The 19,921-nt window shown below is 40.9% G+C and overlaps 1 protein-coding gene across 8 annotated transcripts in view; it reads right to left on the bottom strand.

The window, feature by feature from the left end:
* lrrc56 (leucine rich repeat containing 56) overlaps window positions 1-19,921 on the bottom strand; it is a 148,722-nt gene that overhangs the window by 73,066 nt on the left and 55,735 nt on the right. For all 8 annotated transcript variants that reach the window (XM_087996436.1, XM_087996434.1, XM_087996435.1 and 5 more), the window contains one exon: window positions 17,643-17,739. In XM_087996436.1, coding sequence (XP_087852562.1) covers window positions 17,643-17,739 — 97 coding nt within the window. The remainder of the gene's footprint in view (window positions 1-17,642; window positions 17,740-19,921) is intronic.

Raw genomic sequence — 19,921 nt, 5'->3', positions numbered from 1 at the left:
GGACAGGTCAAGAGATGATGCTGAGTTGGAAGACTGGATCTGGGATAAGGTCAGGGAGGGAAACTAAGGAAACTAGTGAAATCCACATTGATCCTGTGTTGTTGGATGGTCCCAAGGCAGAAGATGAGGCGTTCTTCCTCCAGGCATCAGGTGGTAAAGGTTTGGCGGTGGAGGCAGCCCATGACCTCATGTCCTTGGCGAAGTGGGAGAGGGAGTTAAAACGTTCAGGGTGGTGGTGTTTTTTGTGTGTGTGTCCCGGAGATGTTCTCTGCCCTTGTTGCAGTTGGAGAGGTGGGGTTCGAGGGCAGAGGTACAGGAAGTGGATGAGATGCTCTAGAGGGCGTCATCAACCACATGGAAGAGGAAATTATGGTGTTTGAAGGAGGAGGCCATCTGGTAGGTTCTATGGTGGAACTGATCCTCCTGGGAGCAGATGCAGCAGAGGCGGATGAATTGGGAATAAGGGAAAGTGTTTTTACAGGAGGTATGGTGGGAGGAGGTGTAGTCCAGGTAGCTCTGGGAGTCGCTGGGTTTGTAGTAGATGCCTGTGTTGTGTCAGTCACTACTAATGGCGATAGAGAGGTCCAAGAAGGGGAGGGAGATGTCCGAGATGGTCCAGGTGAACTTAAGGTTGTGGGGCAACGTGTTAGTGAAGTTGATAAACTGTTCAACTTCCGCGTAGGAGCATGAGGTGGTGCCGATACAGTCATCAAGATACTGGAGAAAAAGGTAGGGAATGTGCTGGTGTAGCTTTGGAAAATGGACTGTTCCACGTAGCCAACGAAGAGGCAGGCATAACTGGGGCCCATGTGGGTGCCCATGGCTATCCCTTTGATCTGGAGGAAGTGGGAGGATTCAAAGGAGAAATTGAGGGTGAGGACCAGTTCAGCCAAACGAATGACAGTGTCAGTGGAAGGGTACTGGTTAGGTTGAGGGGATAGGAAGAGATGGAGGGCTTTGAGGGCTTAGTCATGGCGGACATATGTGTATAGGAACCTAATGTCCATGGTGAAGATGAGGCGTTGGGAGCCGGGGAAACAAAAGCATGGAGCAGTTGGAGGGTATGGGTGATGTCCCGAATGTATGTGGGGAGTTCCTGGACCAGGGAGGATAGGACAGTGCCAAGGTATGTAGAGATGAGTTTGGCTGGGCAGGAGCAGGCCAAGATGAACCGGGGAAGTCAGGTTGTGATGGTGATGAGGTTGTGTATAGTCTGGGAGATGATGATTTGGACTCTCCCAGCTGAGAGTTCTATGGCAAGCATCTGATCTCTCAACTGCCCAAAACTTGCCCATCATCTACAATATACAAGTCAGGAGTTGATGGGATATTTTCAATTTACCTGGATGAGTGCAGCATCAGCAACAATCAAGAAGCTTCAAACCATCTGAGGCAAAGCAGCTCGCTCAATTAACAACCCATCCACTCTTTCAAAGGAATTTGGTTAAAAATTTTAAAACTCCCTTCCTAGTAACACTTTGTGTGTACCTACATCACATAATTGCAGCAGGTTCATAAAAGACAATTTAACAACACCTTCATGATGGCATTTAGGAATGGGAATAAATGCTTCCATTGTCAATGATGCTCACATCCCATGAATGAACGAAGTTTTTAAAAAATCATTTTCGACAGTTCAAGTAAATCATACCTCATTTTTCTACATTAATGATCAGGAGAGCACGGCCTGAAACAAATGTGGAAGCAAGTTGCAAAGCAACTTTGAAAAGGGCATTAGGTAAATATTTAGAAAAGGAAAATTGTGCAGAGCTGCAGGGAAAGGATAAGGGAAGTGAACTTATTGGTTAACTCTTTCAAGGATCCTTCAGAGGAATGATGGACCAAATGGTCATCTCTCATCCTCTACAATTAAATCATTCTATGAACTCACTTGTTATGCTGAAAAACCCCTCCCCCAAGAATTTTATTTCTCTTTCTCTCACTTGGTCATCTCACCTTATTAATGGTATTAATTTAGTAACAGAACCCAGTGAAACAGCCCATTCCTCTGCAAGATCATAGAGAGTAGCAGACAGAATTAAACTCAGCAACTACAGTAATGTCAGGAAGGGAAACCTACAAAAGTAGTGACAAAATACAGAGTTCATTTTGCACCAAAACAACTGGAAAAATTCACAGATGAATAATTCAGACCTTTTATTGTGAAACAGCAGTTAGCATTTGCAGTCAGAGTGAACTGCATATTATCTCAAGCTTGTAAACTACTTAGATTTTTGGTTGCCTATTTCAGGATACTTTCCAGCATTTGTAACAGAATCACAGACACTTGTTATTCTCTGCACAACTTGACAAACTATAACGTCTAGCCACAATGATTCAAAAATCAGAGTCAAAATTCTAAGCATTATTGCAATTAGGCATTCCCAAATTATTATGATAATTAACAGCAAATATGTGCATAGCACATTTAAAACAACAAATGTTTTGGTTTGCTGTTTATAGAACATCTGTAGATCTTTCATCTGAACTCTGGACATCAACCTAAAACATTAGCTCTGTTTGTCTTCACACACAACGCTGCCTGATCTTCTCCCAGATGCTGCCAGACTTGCTGAGTTTCTCCAGCAATTTCTGTTTTTGTTTCAAATCTTCAATAACCAGTGTTTTGTTTTATTTATAGGAGTTGCCTGATCTACTGAGTATCCTCTGGCATTTTCTGTATTTTTCTATTTTGGATACCCAGCATCCACAGTATTTTATTTGGAGGTAATGCAGTATCTTATTTTTAACATGCGACAACATCACAAAATCCCATAGCCCACTGATCATGTGGCACAATGTGCTGGATGTCTAAACATCCCTGCCCCTTGTTATATCCAATCTGGTGATTGCTTACATCCAGAGAATGTGGGAAGATTGAGTATTGCTGAAAAAAAGACACAGTTTTTCAATGTTTGTCATAGTCATCCAACACAGAAATAGACTCTTAAGTCCAACTCGTCCATGTTGACAAGGTTTCCTGAACTGATCTAGTCCCATTTTCCACCATTTGGCCCATATTCTTCCAAACCCTTCTATTCATATACCCATCCAGATGCCTGTCGAATATTGTAATTGTATCCACCTCCACCACTTTCTCTGGCAGCTCGTTCCATGCATGCACTACATTCATGCGTGAAAAAGTTGCACCTCAGGTCACTTTTAAAAGTTTCCCCTCTCATCTTAAACTTACGCCCTCCAGTTTTGGACTGTCCTACTCTGGAAAAAGTTCATGGCTATTCATTGGTACACAGACATTTCTGCGGCCAGCAGCGAAAAAGCAGAATGGTGTGTTGCTTCCCTAGTGCCAGGATCAAGGATGTCTGAGAGAGGGTGCAAAATGTTCTCAAGGGGGAGAGGGGCCAGCGAGGGGCCAGCAAGAGGTCATTATACACATTGGAACCAATGACATAGGATGGGAAAAGGTTGAGTTTCTGAAGGCAGATTACAGACAGTTAGGCAGGAATTTAAAAAGGATGTCCTCAAGAGTAGTAGTATCTGGATTACTCCCGGTGCTACGAGCTAGTGAGGGTAGGAATAGGGGGATAGAGCAGACAAATGCATGGCTGAGGAGCTGGTGTATGGGAGAAGGATTCACATTTTTGGATCAATGGAATCTCTTTTGGGGTAGAAGTGATCTGTACAAGAAGGATGGATTGCACCTAAATTGGAAGGGGACTAATATACTGGAAGGGAGATTTCCTAGTGCTGCTTGGGAGGATTTAAACTAGTAAGGTGGGGGGGGTGGGACCGAGGAAGAAAGTGAGAAAAGGTTTCAATCCGAGACTGGTACAGTTGAGAACAAAGGTGAATCAAACAGTCTGGGCAGACAGGGACAAAGCAGAGAACAAGGTGGGACTGATAAATTAAACTGCATTTATTTCAATGCAAGTGGCCTAACAGGGAAGGCAGATGAACTCAGGGCATGGTTAGGAACATGGAACTGGGATATCATAGCAATTACAGAAACATGGCTCAGGGATGGACAAGACTGGCAGCTTAATGTTCCAGGATACAAATGCTACCTGAATGACAGAAAGGGAAGCAAGAGAGGAGGCGGATGGCGTTTTTGATAAGGGATAGCATTACAGCTGTGCTGAGGGAGGATATTCCTGGAAATCCACCCAAATAATTTCCCTGGATGTAACTGGGAAATAAGAAAGGGATGATCACCTTATTGCGATTGTATTATAGACCTCCTAATAGTCAGAAAGAAATTGAGAAACAAATTTGGAAGGAGATCTCAGTTATCTGTAAGAATAATAGGGTGGTTATGGTAGGGGATTTTAACTTTCCAAACATGGATTGAGACTGCCATAGTGTTAAGGGTTTAGATGGAGAGGAATTTGTTTGGTGTGTACAAGAAAATTTTCTGATTTGGTTTGTGGATGTTAGTACAAGAAAAGGTGCAAAACTTGACCTACTTTTGGGAAATAAGGCAGGGCAGGTGACTGAGGTGTCAGTAGGGGAGCATTTTGGGGCCAGCGACCATAATTCTATTAGTTCTAAAATAGTGATTTAGTTGAAGTTCTAAATTAGAGGAAAGCTAATTTTGACTATATTAGGCAAGAACTTTCAAAAGCTGATTGGGGGCAGATGTTCAAAGGTAAAAGGACGGCTGGAAAATGGGAATCCTTCAGAAATGAGATAACAAGACTCCAGAGAAAGTATATTCCTGTCAGGGTGAAAGGAAAGGCTAGTAGATATAGGGAATGCTGGATGACTAAAGAAATTGAGGGTTTGGTGAAGAAAAAGAAGGAAGCATATGTCAGGTATAGACAGGATAGATCGAGTGAATCAACAGTTTCCTCATTTCCCCTTCCCCCACCTCACCCTAGTTCCAAACTTCCAGCTCAGCACTGTCCCCATGACTTGTCCTACCTGCCTATCTTCTTTTCCACCTGTCCACTCCATCCTCCTCCCTGACCTATCACCTTCATCCTCTCCCCCACTCACCTATTGTACTCCATGCTATTTTCTCCCCACCCCTACCCTCCTCTAGCTTATCTCTCCACGCTTCAGGCTCTCTGCCTTTATTCCTGATGAAGGGCTTTTGCCCGAAACGTCGATTTTGCTGCTCCTTGGATGCTGCCTGAACTGCTGTGCTCTTCCAGCACCACTAATCCAAAATCTGGTTTCCAGCATCTGCAGTCATTGTTTTTACCAAGTGAATCCTTAGAAGAGTACAAAGGCAGTAGGAGTATATTTAAGAGAGAAATTAGGAGGGCAAAAAGTGGACATGAGATAGCTTTGGCAAATAGAATTAAGGAGAATCCAAAGGGTTTTTACAAATACATTAAGGACAGAAAGGTAGCTAGGGAGAGAATAGGTCCCCTCCAAGATCAGCAAGGCAGCTTTTGTGTGGAGCTGTAAGAGATGGGGGAGGATACTAAATGAGTATTTTGCGTCAGTATTTACTGTGGAAAAGGACATGGAAGATACAGACAGTAGGGAAATAGATGGTGACATCTTGAAAAATGTCCAGATTACAGAGGAGGAAGTGCTGAATGTCTTGAAATGCATAAAAGTGGATAAATCCCCAGGACCTGATCAGGTGTACTCTAGAACTCTGTGAGAAGCTAGGGAAGTGATTGCTGGGCCTCTTAGTGAGATATTTGTATAATCGATAGTCACAGGTGAAGTGCCAGACGACTGGAGGTTGGCTAACGTGGTGCCACTGTTTAAGAAAGGTGGTAAGAACAAGCCAGGGAATTTTACACCAGTGAGCTGGATGTCGGTGATGGGCAAGTTGTTGGAGGGAATCCTGAGGGACAGGATGTAAATGTATTTGGAAAGGTAAGGACTGATTAGGGATAGTCAACATGGCTTTGTGCGTGGGAAATCATGTCTCCAAAACTTGATTGAGTTTTTTGAAGAAGTAACAAAGAGGATTGAGGAGGGCAGAGCGGTGGACATGATCTATATTGACTTCAAAAAGGCATTCGACAAGGTTCCCCATGGGAGACTGGTTAGCAAGGTTCAGTCTCATGGAATACAGGGAGAACTAGCCATTTGGATACAGAACTGGCTCAAAGGTACAACGGTTGTTTTTCAGACTGGAGGCCTGTGACCAGTGGACTGCCACAAGGATTGGTGCTGGGTCCACTACGTTTCATCATTTATATAAATGATTTGGATGTGAGCGTAAGAGGTACAGTTAGTAAGTTTGCAGATGACACCAAAATTGGAGGTGTAGTGGACAGTGAAGAAGGTTATCTCAGATTACAACAGGATCTTGATCAGGTGGGCCAATGGGCTGAGAAGTGGCAGATGGAGTTTAATTTAGATAAATGTGAGGTGCTGCATTTTGAGAAAGCAAATCTTAGCAGGACTTATACACTAAATGGTAAGGTCCTCGGGAGTGTTGCTGAACAAAGAGACCTTGGAGTGTAGGTTCATAGTTCCTTGAAAGTGGAGTCGCAGGTAGATAGGATAGTGAAGGCGGCGTTTGGTATGCTTTCGTTTATTGGTCAGGGTATTGAGTACAGGAGTTGGGAGGTCATGTTGCAGCTGTACAGGACATTGGTTAGGCCACTGTTGGAATATTGCGTGCAATTCTGGTCTCTTTCCTATCGGAAAGATGTTGTGAAACTTGAAAGGGTTCAGAAAACATTTACAAGGATGTTGCCAGGGTTGGAGGATTTGAGCTATAGGGAGAGGTTGAATAGGCTAGGGCTGTTTTCCCTAGAAAGTCGGAGGCTGAGGGGTGACCTTATAGAGGTTTACAAAATCAATAGGGGCATGGATAGGTTAAATAGACAAAGTATTTTCCCTGGGTTTGGGGAGTCCAGAACTAGAGGGCATAGATTTAGGGTGAGAGGGGAAAGATATAAAAGAGACCTAAGGGACAAGTTTTTCACAGAGGGAGGTATGTGTATGGAATGAGCTGACAGAGGAAGTGGTGGAGGCTGGTACAATTGCAACATTTAAAAGGCATGTGAATGGGTATATGAATAGGAAGGGTTTGGAGGGATATGGGCCGGGTGCTGGCAGGTGGGACTAGGTTGGGTTGGGATATCTGGTCGGCGTGGACAAGTTGGTCTGAAGGATCTGTTTCTGTGCTGTACATCTCTATGACTCTATGACCTTATCCATGCCCCCCATGATTTTATAAACCCCTGTAAGGTCACCCCTCAAATGCCAATATTCCAGGGGAAAAAATTCCCTCTCTGTACATCAAATCATCCAATCTCAACAACATCCTTGTAAACCTTTCCTGAACCCTTTCAAGTTTAACAACATCTTTCTGATAGAAAGGAGACCAGAATTGAATGTAGTATCCTAAAAGTGGCCCACCTAATATCCTGTACAGCTACATGACATCCCAACTCCTTTACTCAATGCACTGATCAATGAAGGCAAGTGAGTCAAATGCCTTCTTCATCACCTTGTCTCCCTCCGACTCCACTTCCAAGGAACTCTGCACCTGCACCGCTAGATCTCTTTGTTTAACAGTGTTGCCTAGGGCCTTACCATAAAATGCACAAGTCCTGCACTGAGTTGCCTTACCAAAATGAAACACCTCATATTTATCAAAATTAAACTCCATCTGACATTTCTCAGCCCATTGGCCCATCTAGTCAAGAGCGAGCGAAATGGTAAATGGAAAAGCCCTGGAGAAAATTAATGGGCAGAGAGATCTGGGTGTTCAGGTCATTGTACCCTGAAGGGGACAGGTCGATAGAGTGGTCACAAAGGCATTCGGCATGCTTTCCTTCCTCAGATGGGGTATTGAGTACAAGAGTTGGCAGGTCATGTTACAGTTGTGTAGGAGTTTGGTTTGGCCACATTTGGAATACTGCGTACAGTTCTAGTTGCCACATTACCAAAAGGATGCAGATGTTTTGGAGAGGGTACAGAGGAGGTTCACCAGGATGTTGCCTGGTATGGAGGGCACTAGCTATGAAGACAGATTGAGTAGATTAGGATTATTTGCATTAGAAAAAACAATGGTTGAGAGGGGGACCTGATTGAGGTCTACAAAATCATGAGGTCTACAGACAGGGTGCATAGCACGCAGTTTTAAGATGTATCTACACAGATATATGAATGGGCAGGGAGCAGAGGGATACTGATCTTTAGCAAATAGGCAACAGGTTTAGATAGAGGATTTGGATTGGTGCAGGTCTGGAGGGCGAAGGGCCTGTTCCTGTGCTGTAATTTTTTTTGTTCTTGATCAAGATCCGTTGTACTTTGAGATAACCTTCTTTACTATCCACTACACCACCAATTTTGGTGCCATCTGCAAACGTAATGTTACCTCCTACATTCGCATCCAAATCATTTATAAATGACAAAAAGCAGTGGATTCAGCACTGATCCTTGTGGCACACCACTGGTCAAAAGCCTCCAGTCTGAAAAATGACTTTCCACCACCAACCTCTTTCTCCTACCTTAAAGCTAATTCTGTATCCAATTGGCTAGCTCCTCTTGCATTCTGTGTGATTAACCTTACTAACTAGTCTACCATGCAGAACCTTGTTAAATCGTTTGCTAAAGTCCATATAGACAACATCTACCGCTCTGCCTTCATCAATCTTCTTTGTCATTTCTTCAAAAAAACTCAATTCAAGTTGGTGAGACACAATTTTCCTGCCCAAAGCCATGTTGACACTCCCTAATCAGTCCTTGCCTTTCCAAATGCATATAAATCCTATCCTTCAGAACCCCCTCCAACAACTGACTCATCAGGAAAATTTGCAAAAATGTCAATTCAAGTGGAAAACATTTATACTGCGTGAGAGAGAAGTGCTGGTTGATTGGTGGAGGCATTGCCATGGAGAATGCACCACTTAATGATGATTGATAGTTAACTGCTAGGCTTTGCTTAAACTTAAATTAGGCAGGTTGACTATATTTGGTCCAGGCATTTCCCTGAGAAATGAACTTTTTTTGGGTTGAAACAGGAAAATAGATGTATGGGTTCATTCTACCTGTAAAGAACAGGGCTCTGTATATTAATATATGCAGCTTTCATTACACATACGTATCATTCTGTGAGTCTGAACATCAATCAAGCAGCACAGTGGCTCAGTGGTAAGCAGTGCTGCCTCAGTGCCAGGCACCCGGGTTCAATTCCAGCCTCGGGAGACAGTCTGTGTGAATTTGCACGTTCTCCCTGTATCTGCATTGTTTCCTCTGGGTGCTCTGGTTTCCTGACACGGTTCAAACATCTACAGGTTAGGTGGACTGGCCGTGCTAATTACTGTTCAAGGAGGGTAGGTTAGGTGCATTAGTGGGAAATGCAGGGATAGAGGAGGGGATGAGTCTGGGTGGGATGCTCTTTGGAGTGTTGGTGTGGATGTTTTGGGCCGCAGGACCTGTTTCAACACTGCGGGGATTCTATTTTTAAAAAATCCTAAATTGCTTTTCAGTGTAATTCTTTAGATATTAAGATTATTCAGCAATTGCATAATTATGTCTAACGTTGGACACTGTTGTGGTTTTGCAAGCACCGAGTTATTGGATTCGGTCAGTACCTTATTTATTGCATGACTTGGAGATACCGGTGTTGGACTGGGGTGAACAAAGTTAAAAATCACACAACACCAGGTTATAGTCCAACAGGTTTAATTGGAAGCACACTAGCTTTTGGAGCGTTGCTCCTTCCTAACACACAGAATTTATAGCAAAAATTTGCAGTGTGATGTAACTGAAATTATACATTGAAAAATTGATTGTCTGTTAAGCCTTTCATCTGTTAGAATACAGTGATAGTTTCATTTCTTTCATGTGTAAATCACAAAACCATTTTTTAAAAGGTTGCATTCTCGGGTTAGCTGTTAACAATAGTGATAGCTAGACAATATGTTGAAGGTGTTGGCCCCCTGCATGCATTCATGTAGAACTCTGAGCTCAAAAACTGCATGAATTCATGTAAAACTCCGTTATCTCACTTTTTAGATTAGAATCAATCTAAACATCATGGCATAGACAGAGAACACAGGGGGCCAACACCTTCAACATACTGTCTAGCTTTCACCATTGCGCTTCCAATTAAACCTGTTAGACTATAACCTGGTGTTGTGTGATTTTTAACTTTATTTATTGCAAACTGTTGAATGGAGACACTGCTTAGTACAATCTGTCATCCTTTGTGACGAACAAGCTACGTACCTAGCATCACACCAGTGTCGAAATTCCCACCGTGGCAGCTGTTGATATTTAAGGCTTGGACTGACTGCATGCATTTGTTGGGAGAAGAAAGTATCTCAAAAGCTAATTTGTGTAAATATACAACTTTGAAATTCTGAGACTTATGAGCAAGTTTATTTTCAAGGGGAGCATTAAAAGAGCAGCATAATTAAGAACTGGCTGAAAATGGATCCTCATTAACTGATTTAGCTTGGTTAAATAGTAGTTAAATAATTTACCATTCTGTTAAATTTTCCAATGGGGTTAAAGTTATATCAACGCTTCTTTCTTTTGTTTTTATTTTAACGATATGGTAAGAATAATGTGTGTTTGGTTTAAGCTGGATTTGATTAGATTAGATTACTTGATTTAATTAGATTACTTACAGTGTGGAAACAGGCCCTTCGGCCCAACAAGTCCACACCGACCCGCCGAAGCGCAACCCACCCAGACCCGTTCTCCTACATTTACCCCTTCACCTAACACTACGGGCAATTTAGCATGGCCAATTCACCTAACCTGCACATTTTTGGATTGTGGGAGGAAACCGGAGCACCCGGAGGAAACCCACGCAGACATGGGGAGAATGTGCAAACTCCACACAGAGTCGCCTGAGGCAGGAATTGAACCCAGGTCTCTGGCGCTGTGAGGCAGCAGTGCTAACCACTGTGCCACCGTGCCGCCCAAGCTGAGTATGATCTTATAGCTATTAGAGATACACGGTTACAAGGAGATCAAAGCTGGATACTAAATATTTAGGGCATAATGGAGGAAACTGGGACTTGTCTAGGTAGTAATGTATTTTTGGCAGTACAGACCCGTTGCGGTCTCTTCTGTATTGTACGATTTTATGTTCTATTGGGAGAATCTGAGTTTTTGAGAGGACAGGCAAGAATGCAAGAATGATAAGGTAGCTTTGTCAGTAAGAGATGAAGTAAGTATGACAGCAGGAAATGGTGTAGAATCCATATCAGTGGAGGTATGAAATAACAAATGGAAGAATACACTGGTGGCAGTAGTCTATAGGTAGTCTAAAAGTAGCTGTTCTGTAGGACAGAGAACAAACCATAAGACTTATAAAAAGGCAGTATACCAATCATGAGTGACTTTAATCTTTATGTAGATTTGGGCAGCACAGTGGCTCAGTGGTTAACATTGCTGCTTTATAGCGCTAAGGACCCAGGTTCGACTCCACCTGCAGGCGACTGTCTGCGTGGAGTTACACATTCTTCCTGAGTTTGTGTGGGTTTCCTCTGGGTGTTCCAGTTTCCTCCCACAGTACAAAGACGGGCAGGTTCGGTGGTTTGGCTATGCTAAAGTGCCCATAATGTGCAGGCAGGTGGGTTAGCCATGGGACATGCAGGGTTACAGGAAAGGGGTAGGGGAGTGAGTATGGGTGGGATCTCTTTAGAGGGTCGGTGTGGACCTTTTGCGTAAAATGGCCTATTTCCACAAAGTAGGGATTTGATGAAAGTCAAATTAGGAAAGGTTGCCATGAGGAAGAATACAGGGGGTGCATTTGGTACAGCTTTCTGGATCCAAACATTGTGGGTCCAACCAGGGTTCAGGTTATTTTGGATCTGGTAATGTGTAATGAGGAAGGTTTAAATATGTGATCTCAGGTGATCCTTAGAAAATAGTGATCATTACATGGTAGAATTTAGCATTCAATTTGAAAACGTGAACCATGGGTTGGAAGCAGCTAGGTTAAACTTAAGTTAGTTAATTACATAGGATGAGGGCTGAGTTGACTGGACTGCACTGGAAAAGAAGTTAACAGGAAAGAGGGTTGATGAGCATTTCAGAAATAGTTCATGACTCATAGCAAAGATGTATTCAGTGAGGAAGGAGGACTCCAGGAAGGGAATAAACTGACCATGGTTAACCAAGGAAATTAAGGTTAGTATAAAATTGGAACTTAAAAAAAACACAATATGGTAAAGGGTAGTGCTAAACCAGAGGATAAGAAGGTTTTTAAAGCCAACAAAAGAAGACAAAATATAATAAAAGGGATGAAATAAACTATGAGGACAAACTGGTAAGTAATATAAAATCAGACAGTAGGAGCTTTATTAAATACAGAGAAGCTAAAGTGAACAGAGGATCTTTAGAGAACACGGCTCGGGAAATAACGATGGAAATGGCAAAGGAGTTGAAAAATACTTGTCTCGATCTTCATGATAGAGGACATTAATAACTTTGCAAAAATATTAAATAATCAAGGGACTAACAGGAGGGGTAGAGCAAATAAACACAGTATCTATCACCACTAGGTGCTAGTACAATAACTATGACTACTATGAAACTATTAGGGAAATTAACAGGGTTAAAGGCCATTCAGTCCCCTGGACCTGACAGGTTACGCCCTAGGATATTAAAGGGAGTTGCTACAGAGATAATGGACTAGCCATAATCCACTAAGATTGTTTAAACTGGGGAAAAGTACCAGAGGATCAGAAAACTGCCAATAACACCCCTATTCAAAGAGGAAAAAAAAATCAGCTACTTATCAACCAATTAGCTGAACATCTGTCATTGGAACAGAAACAGAAATTGCTAGAAAATCTCAGCAGGTCTAGCAGCATCTGAGAGGAATCTGAGTTAACGTTTTGGGTCCAACGACCTTTTTCCAGAGTTCTGAATAAAGGTCAATGGACCTGAAATGTTAACTGTAATTTCTCTTCAGATGCACTAGACCGGCTCAGATTTTCCCACAATTTCTGATTTTGTTTCATATTTCCAGCATCCACAGTTCTTTCCATTTGCGGTCATTGGAAAACTGTTACAGTCTATTCCAAAGAATGTAACACGAGGGCATTTTGAAAGGTATAGCATAATTTCCTTCATGACGTGAAAATTGTCTGACAAATTTATGAGAATTCATTGAAGACGTAACAAGCAGGATAAAAAATATGAGAAGCCATAGATGTAATATATTTTGACTTCCAAAAGGTTTTTGATAAGGTACTGCACATAGGGCTACTTATAAGAGCCCATAATTTCCAGGTACTATGTTAACATGGATATGGGATTTGCTAACTAATACATGACAAAGTGTTTGGATAGAAGCATTTGTGGGACGGTACCCTGTAACTGGTTGAGTGCCACATGGATCAATGCTGGGGCCACAATTATTTACAGTATATATTCTAATAACCTGGATGAGGGAAGTGAATGTACCATCACCAAGCTTGCAGATGACACAAAAGTAGGTGGGAAAGTAAATAATGAGGATGACAGAGTCTGCAGAAAGATATGGACAGGTGAAGTAAGTGGGCAAAAAATTGGCAGATTATAATATAGTGTGGGAAAATGTGAGACTGGGAGAATAGAAGAGATCAATATTATTTAAATGGAGAAAAATTGCAAAAGCTGCAGCACACAGGGATTTGGAGTCCTCATGCATGAATCACAAAAAGCTCGCAGACAAGCTCAGCAGCTAATAGGGAAGGCAAATGATCTGTTGAATTTTATTTATAGGGAATGGAGTATAAAATAGGGAAGCCTTGCTAAAACTAGGCAAAGCACTAGCCATGCCACAGTTGGAATATTGCAAACGGCTTTGGACCCCTCATCTAAGGGAATATATACTGGCAATGGTGGAAGTTAGAAAACATTTACTAGAATGTTTCTACGTAAGGAACAACTTTCTTATGAGGTAAAGTTAAAAATCACACAACACTAGGTTATAGTCCAACAGGTTTATTTGGAAGCACTAGTTTTCGGAGTGTCGCTCCTTCATCAGGTAGTTGTACAGGTTAAGGTCATGCTCACAGAATTTATAGCCAAAGGAGTCTAGTGTCATCTTTTATAATGGGACTTCAGCAGTCAGAACATTCGGCCTCAGACCTTCAGGTGACCATCCTCCAAGGCAAACTTTGGGACAAGCAACAATGCAGAGTGGATGAGCAGAAGCTGATAGCAAAGTTTGGTATATGGGAATGGCCTCAACCGGGACTTTGGGTTCATGTCACACTACAGGTGATCCCACCTCACCATAAACTAACTAACTAACTAACTGTCTATCTGTCTCTCTCTCTCTCACACACACACACACAGTCGCTCCTATATGCGCACACATAAGCTTATCAGATGAATTTGTTTTTACAGAATTACATTTTTTATTTTGCTCAAAAACCACATGAATCCATGTAAAACTATAGAGGTTTTGTCAGCCTGACATAGCATTGGGACAGAGACAGACTTCACACCTATTGTTCAAAATGCTGAACTAATTTGAAAGAAGTTCTGGGATTTACATATCAAAGAACAGAAACCAGCACATCCCAATATAAAAGATGAAAGCTTTAATCTAAGATTGTTTACTGTATTTCATCTCCATGACACTGAACTCCTTTGGCTATAAATTCTGTGAGCATGATCTTAATCTCTACAACCACCTAATGGAGTGGCATTCCAAAACCTAGTGCTTCCAAATAAACCTGTTGATGTATAACCTGCCGTTGTGTGTTTTTTTTTAAACTTTGTCCCTCCCAGTCCAACATCTCCAAGTCTGAGGAGGTAAGGTTGAGTATGTTGGAATGTACTCGTTGTAGTTAGAAAAGTGAGAGAACATTGAAACATATAGGATTCTTAGGAGACCTGACAAACCTTGTGGGATATTCAAGGATCAGAGGGCTTAACCTCAGAGAAAGGAGGTTGCCTATTTAAGACAGAAATCAGGAGAAATTCTTTGTTTCAGAGGGTAGTCAATATTGGAATTTCTAATCACAGAGAGGTGTTCAGGGTGGATCATTAATTATATTCAAGGCAGAGAAAGGCAGATTTCTAATAAGTAAGGAAATCAATGGTTATGAGGATAAGCGGATTTGAGGATTATCACATCAACCATAATCCCATTGAATGGTGAGCAGACTTGATGAGCTAAATAGTCTACTTCTGTTCCTATATCTTATAGTTTAATGGAAATTCATTAAAACAACAACAATAATGGGCCCTGTTCTTTGCAGGCAGAAAGAATATGTACATTATACTGCATCTGGTTAAACTCAACAACATAGGTGACAGTCAATTGATGATTCATTCCTCATTGCACTGCCCTGGCCAATCATTCATCTTATTGGTTTAAAATTTAAACAAAGCCTGGCAGTCAACTGTCAGTTATCATTAATTGGTTCATTCTCCATCGGAGTGCCTCTACCAATCAGAGTCCACTCGTCAACCAATCAGCACTCTCACTCATGCTGTATTGAATACATCCCTTGAAATATTCTTCTTGCAAAGGTCTTGATTAGTGCAAGACAAAACGCTTTGACAAAATGTTTTTTCCCCAGCAAGTTCTGTATTACTGAACAGCTATTATTTCTTTTGTATTGACAAAGTGTTATGAGTTTAAAATTGTCACTGAGAAAGTGTGGAGGATTTTATTCACACACAGGACTGAGAAACATAAAATGTTTCACCACAGAGAGAAATTGAAGCACAATTGCTGCATGTAGCACTCAAAATATTTGGGGGCAGTGGGTGAAATCATCCCTGAAAGCCCAGATCACCCTGGAAAATGTGTTCACGAGAGTCACCAGAGAGTAGTCACTCACATAAACATAACAGAAAGAAAATCAAAGGAGTTGCTCTTTCAATTACAGGAAAGAACTAGCCTGCGCTTGGAGCAGCAAAGATACTGTCAGCAGTCAGCACGATCAGGGGCAGAAATAGGAAATAAAGTCATTAGAAAGGGCAGCAAGATCAAGAGTCTGAGGCTAAGAAACGAGCCCAAGGCCAGAAGTGAGGCTCCAAAAGTGGAGTGTGGTGGGGTGAGGAACCAGTGGGGCAGACAAGGCTAGGAGACACTGGAAAAGGGGTAGGGGGAGAGAGAGAGAGGATGCTGGAAAGGTGTGGGGGTGTAGTAGATAAGAGTGCTGGAAAGGGGACGTGGGGTGGGAAGAGAGAGATAGAGGAACTGGAAAGGACAATGAACAGAGGCTATAATGAGGAATGAGGGGCCTTAGAGTGGGAAGCAAGGCAATGTAAAATGAACAAGGGTCAGCAAAAGATGGAAAGGGACTGCAAGCTGGAGAAACCAATTTTAAACTTTTCTACAAAGAAGTATTCACCTAACTGGGAATGAAAAATTGAAGTGATGAAAGTCTTTGCAAATGAATCTGCACTCTATTTGGAGCTGCTATTTGAGGGAAAAATAAGTTGCAATTGTGGCAAACTTTGTCAATTATATGATTTAATACTGAACTGTATTATGTAATTTGACTTGAATTTTCAGTTTTGTGTTGCCACATCTCAAAGTTTCTTACATATGGTGAATTATTTGATGTAAAATACCTGCGTTAGAGACAAACATTAGCAGGTTTTGAGAACATGAAATAATTTAGTTATGACCTCACCAACGTGATATAAATGTGGTGGTTTTTCTGTTTCGAAATGTGCCCTGTTTCTAAAATAAAAAGCATTTGCTGCAACTCATGCCTCTTTAACTACTGTGGTGCCTGGGAAAATAATGGCATGCAAACCCCACACCGCCAAAAGTAAAGTTGTTCACAAGTAGATGGATCAGAAACAAGCCCACCTTAACATTTTGCCAGAAGAGTGAAGTGTTGGAGAGTTGGACTACTGGTGATTGGCCAGTTCTGCCAGCACCACAGCTTAATTGTGACTGCTGCTAGAAATACAGGCGGACCTACAATGAAGGGAGGGAAGGCAAGGATATTGGGTGGGGAGCATTTGCCCACAATAGGGATGGGACAGGTATGTGGGTTTGATAGGTAGATAGGAAATAGAGTTCTATTTCTCGAGGGGTGCCCCTGTTGGGCAAAGTGCACCCTCCAAGAAATGAATATCTCCCCTTTCTTCCCATCATGTTAAAACTGTTCTTCTAAAAAATGTATTGCCCACTCCAAACTAGCTCCTAGATCTGTTGTTTTATGACAAGGAGAAAGCATGAGGCAATGAAATTAGCTTGAGATTGATATTCGACAATGGAGAGAACACAGGGCAGGTATAAATGGGATTAGGGCCATACAAAGAGCATAGGGCCATGGGTATAGTTTGGGATAGATACATGGCTGTGTGCAGAGAGATACAGGATAGAGATCTGTTTAGGATTGATACAGGACTATGTAGGGAGAGAGATTGGAAGAATAAAATTTGTTTAAGATTCATACAGTGCTACCAGGAGAGTGTGCGAGTAGGATTAGTTTAGGCTGGATATAGAACAGTGCATGACAGTAGATTAGAATTGATATACAGTTATGGGAAGAAAGCACAACAGTAGAATAACTTTACTATTGTCTCAGCAAACAAATGGTGAGCTACAAAAGTAAGCTTGGTCAGCTGCTGCACAACCTGAATTTTGTTCATCAAATCTGATTTTTAAGAGAGTACAATCCAAAATAATATATCTTCATTGCTCAAAACCCTTAATTTCCTTATCTTAAAACTAGTCTGAATTAATTTGTGGTCTTGATTAATTAAAGCCTCAATGTCATATTGCTCCCATGATTATAGGCTTAAGATTCACTTCATAAATCAATTACCTTTAATGAACAGAAGGAAGGAATTCCATCCAAGTCTTTAAGGCCACAGCGAGCCATCCAGAGCACCTGCAGTTTTGTTAATGATGTCCCAAGATCCCTGGACATTCAATTGGAGAAAATTAAAAGGCAATTATTTCTACCAGGCAATTTCCAAGCTGTTGAATCTTAAATATTATTTTCATAACTTGTAGAAAAGTTGCAGAATACATTCTGTTGAAGTAATTATTGGAAACAATCCAAGAGTTCATACCGAAGTATTACTTTACTCAGGCTCAATAAAGAACTAAGAAATGGAAATTTATATAGAATCTGTTACACCTTCATGTGAACCCAAGTTCTTCACAGCCAACATACTTGAAATGCCAACAACAACAATTTTCACCTCTACAACTTCTTTAATACAAATGCATTTCACAAATAGATATCATGCTCAAAGAAAGAACCTCAGATGTAAACAAAAGCTTGTGAAAAAAATAACTTGAAATGATTTCAATAGGGAAAGAAAGAGGTGGAAAAATGCAAAAGTTATTGCTGTCCCACAGGTAAACATGTCAGCCAACTTGCACAAAGCAAAATTCCACAGCAGCAAACCAACAAATGATCCCGCTTTGGTAGTGATAGTGGAAGGGGTAAGGAGAAAGCAGGATGCCAAGCTAATTTACTGCTTTTTGTATGGTAGAATGGAATTGTTCAACTTTACCTGAAACAGATACTTGGGGATTTCAGTTTAAATATAGTAATTCTGATGATACAGCATTCCCTCTGTAGTACACTGAAATGTCATTGTAGTTTTTGTAATCTCTGGAAAGAGGTTTGAATCTATAACCTCTTGAAATTAATAGCTCATCTCAGAAGACAGCTGAGGTACAGTGTGAGGATAATAAAAGCTAGCTGAGCCCTGCAGTACCATTCAAATATAGTATGAAATTAAAGACTGAAGCACCCATGATTTTAGTATTGATTTAGAGGTTTTGCACTGATGCTTTGATGTACACCATCCAGGACAGCCAAAAGAGAAACAAAAACTTGCTCTCTTCTTTCCTCTCAATTCACCAAACAATGCACAGAAGGACATCAGAATATCATTCATTAATAGATAGTGCAGTTTACATTGTAAATCTCTTTAGACAATTCCAACATTAGATGGACAACAGCAAGATACAGCCAGAAGTAAAAAGGTTGCAATTCATTAAAATTATGTTAGAAACTGTGGGAGACAATTTTAAAAAGTTCTCAAAATCCCATGGGTGCGGAGAAACTTACTCTCGGTGAATGGAGGTCTACCAAAACATATCATGGCAATGATTTTATTGAACTGCTGTCACAGGCATAGACAACTCCAGTTATCGTTATATTTGACAATGACACAGAAAGATAAAAGTTTAAGAAAGAAAATCAGTGACATGGCCAGTGAAACAAAAAATGGAGAGCTTTGTATCTGAATCACCTCTTGCTGTCATGAATTTTTGTCACATGTGAATATTATATTGAAACTATCAATATGAACATTTAAAATGGAAGTAAACATTTGATCAAAATGTGTAGTTGTTGACTCTGGCAAGCAGGTAACTATAAACTTCTGAAATTTCTGTCGTAGTTTAATGTACCCGTCAGGGGAGTCAAATAGAAGAAATTATACCTACATTTAGCTTTAGTCAAGTGGCCATTGATAACCTAGCTGACATAGATATTCAAAATGTTGCAAAAGGCTATTAAGCAAAATAATGAAGAAACAGAGAAATACTCAATGCTGCATATATTCTACGTAAAATACTTTCACTGTCACCTAAAAGTTATATTTTCTATGGTTCTCTGGTAGTCTGAGAGGCATAAGTAGAATGCATTATTTTCAAGGGCACAAAATATCAACGACATTCTCGTAGTTTGGTGCTACTGCACAAGAATGGTAAAGTCACAAAATCTAGTATTTTAAAGAGGTTCTGAATCAAAGTAATTAAATACCAAAAAGTGGCATATTGGTGTGAGGCATTGCATTTATTATCAAGGTCTTCCAGATAAATATATAAAAACAATTATTAACACTGTTATTTGCCTGAAATGCATTATCTGAAATGACAGCACTAGGAATATTCATAGTAACTTTTAAGCCGTGCTGAATAAATACTTGAAGGCGAACAATTTGCAGAGCTATGCTGAAGGAGTAGGGGAGTGATAAAATTAGATAGCTCTTTCAAAGGAACCAATTTCAAGGTTTCTCTCAAGTGAAAAAAAAGAAATTTATTATTTACTGACATCAAGAAAATTAATAAAATGCAATA

This window comes from Chiloscyllium plagiosum, unplaced genomic scaffold (genome assembly GCF_037043375.1).
Source record: "Chiloscyllium plagiosum isolate Xiang-an unplaced genomic scaffold, Cpla_swu_hap1 HiC_scaffold_18, whole genome shotgun sequence".
In the NCBI taxonomy this organism is placed as follows: Eukaryota; Metazoa; Chordata; class Chondrichthyes; order Orectolobiformes; family Hemiscylliidae; genus Chiloscyllium; species Chiloscyllium plagiosum.
This window is presented reverse-complemented; position numbering and strand designations above follow the sequence as displayed.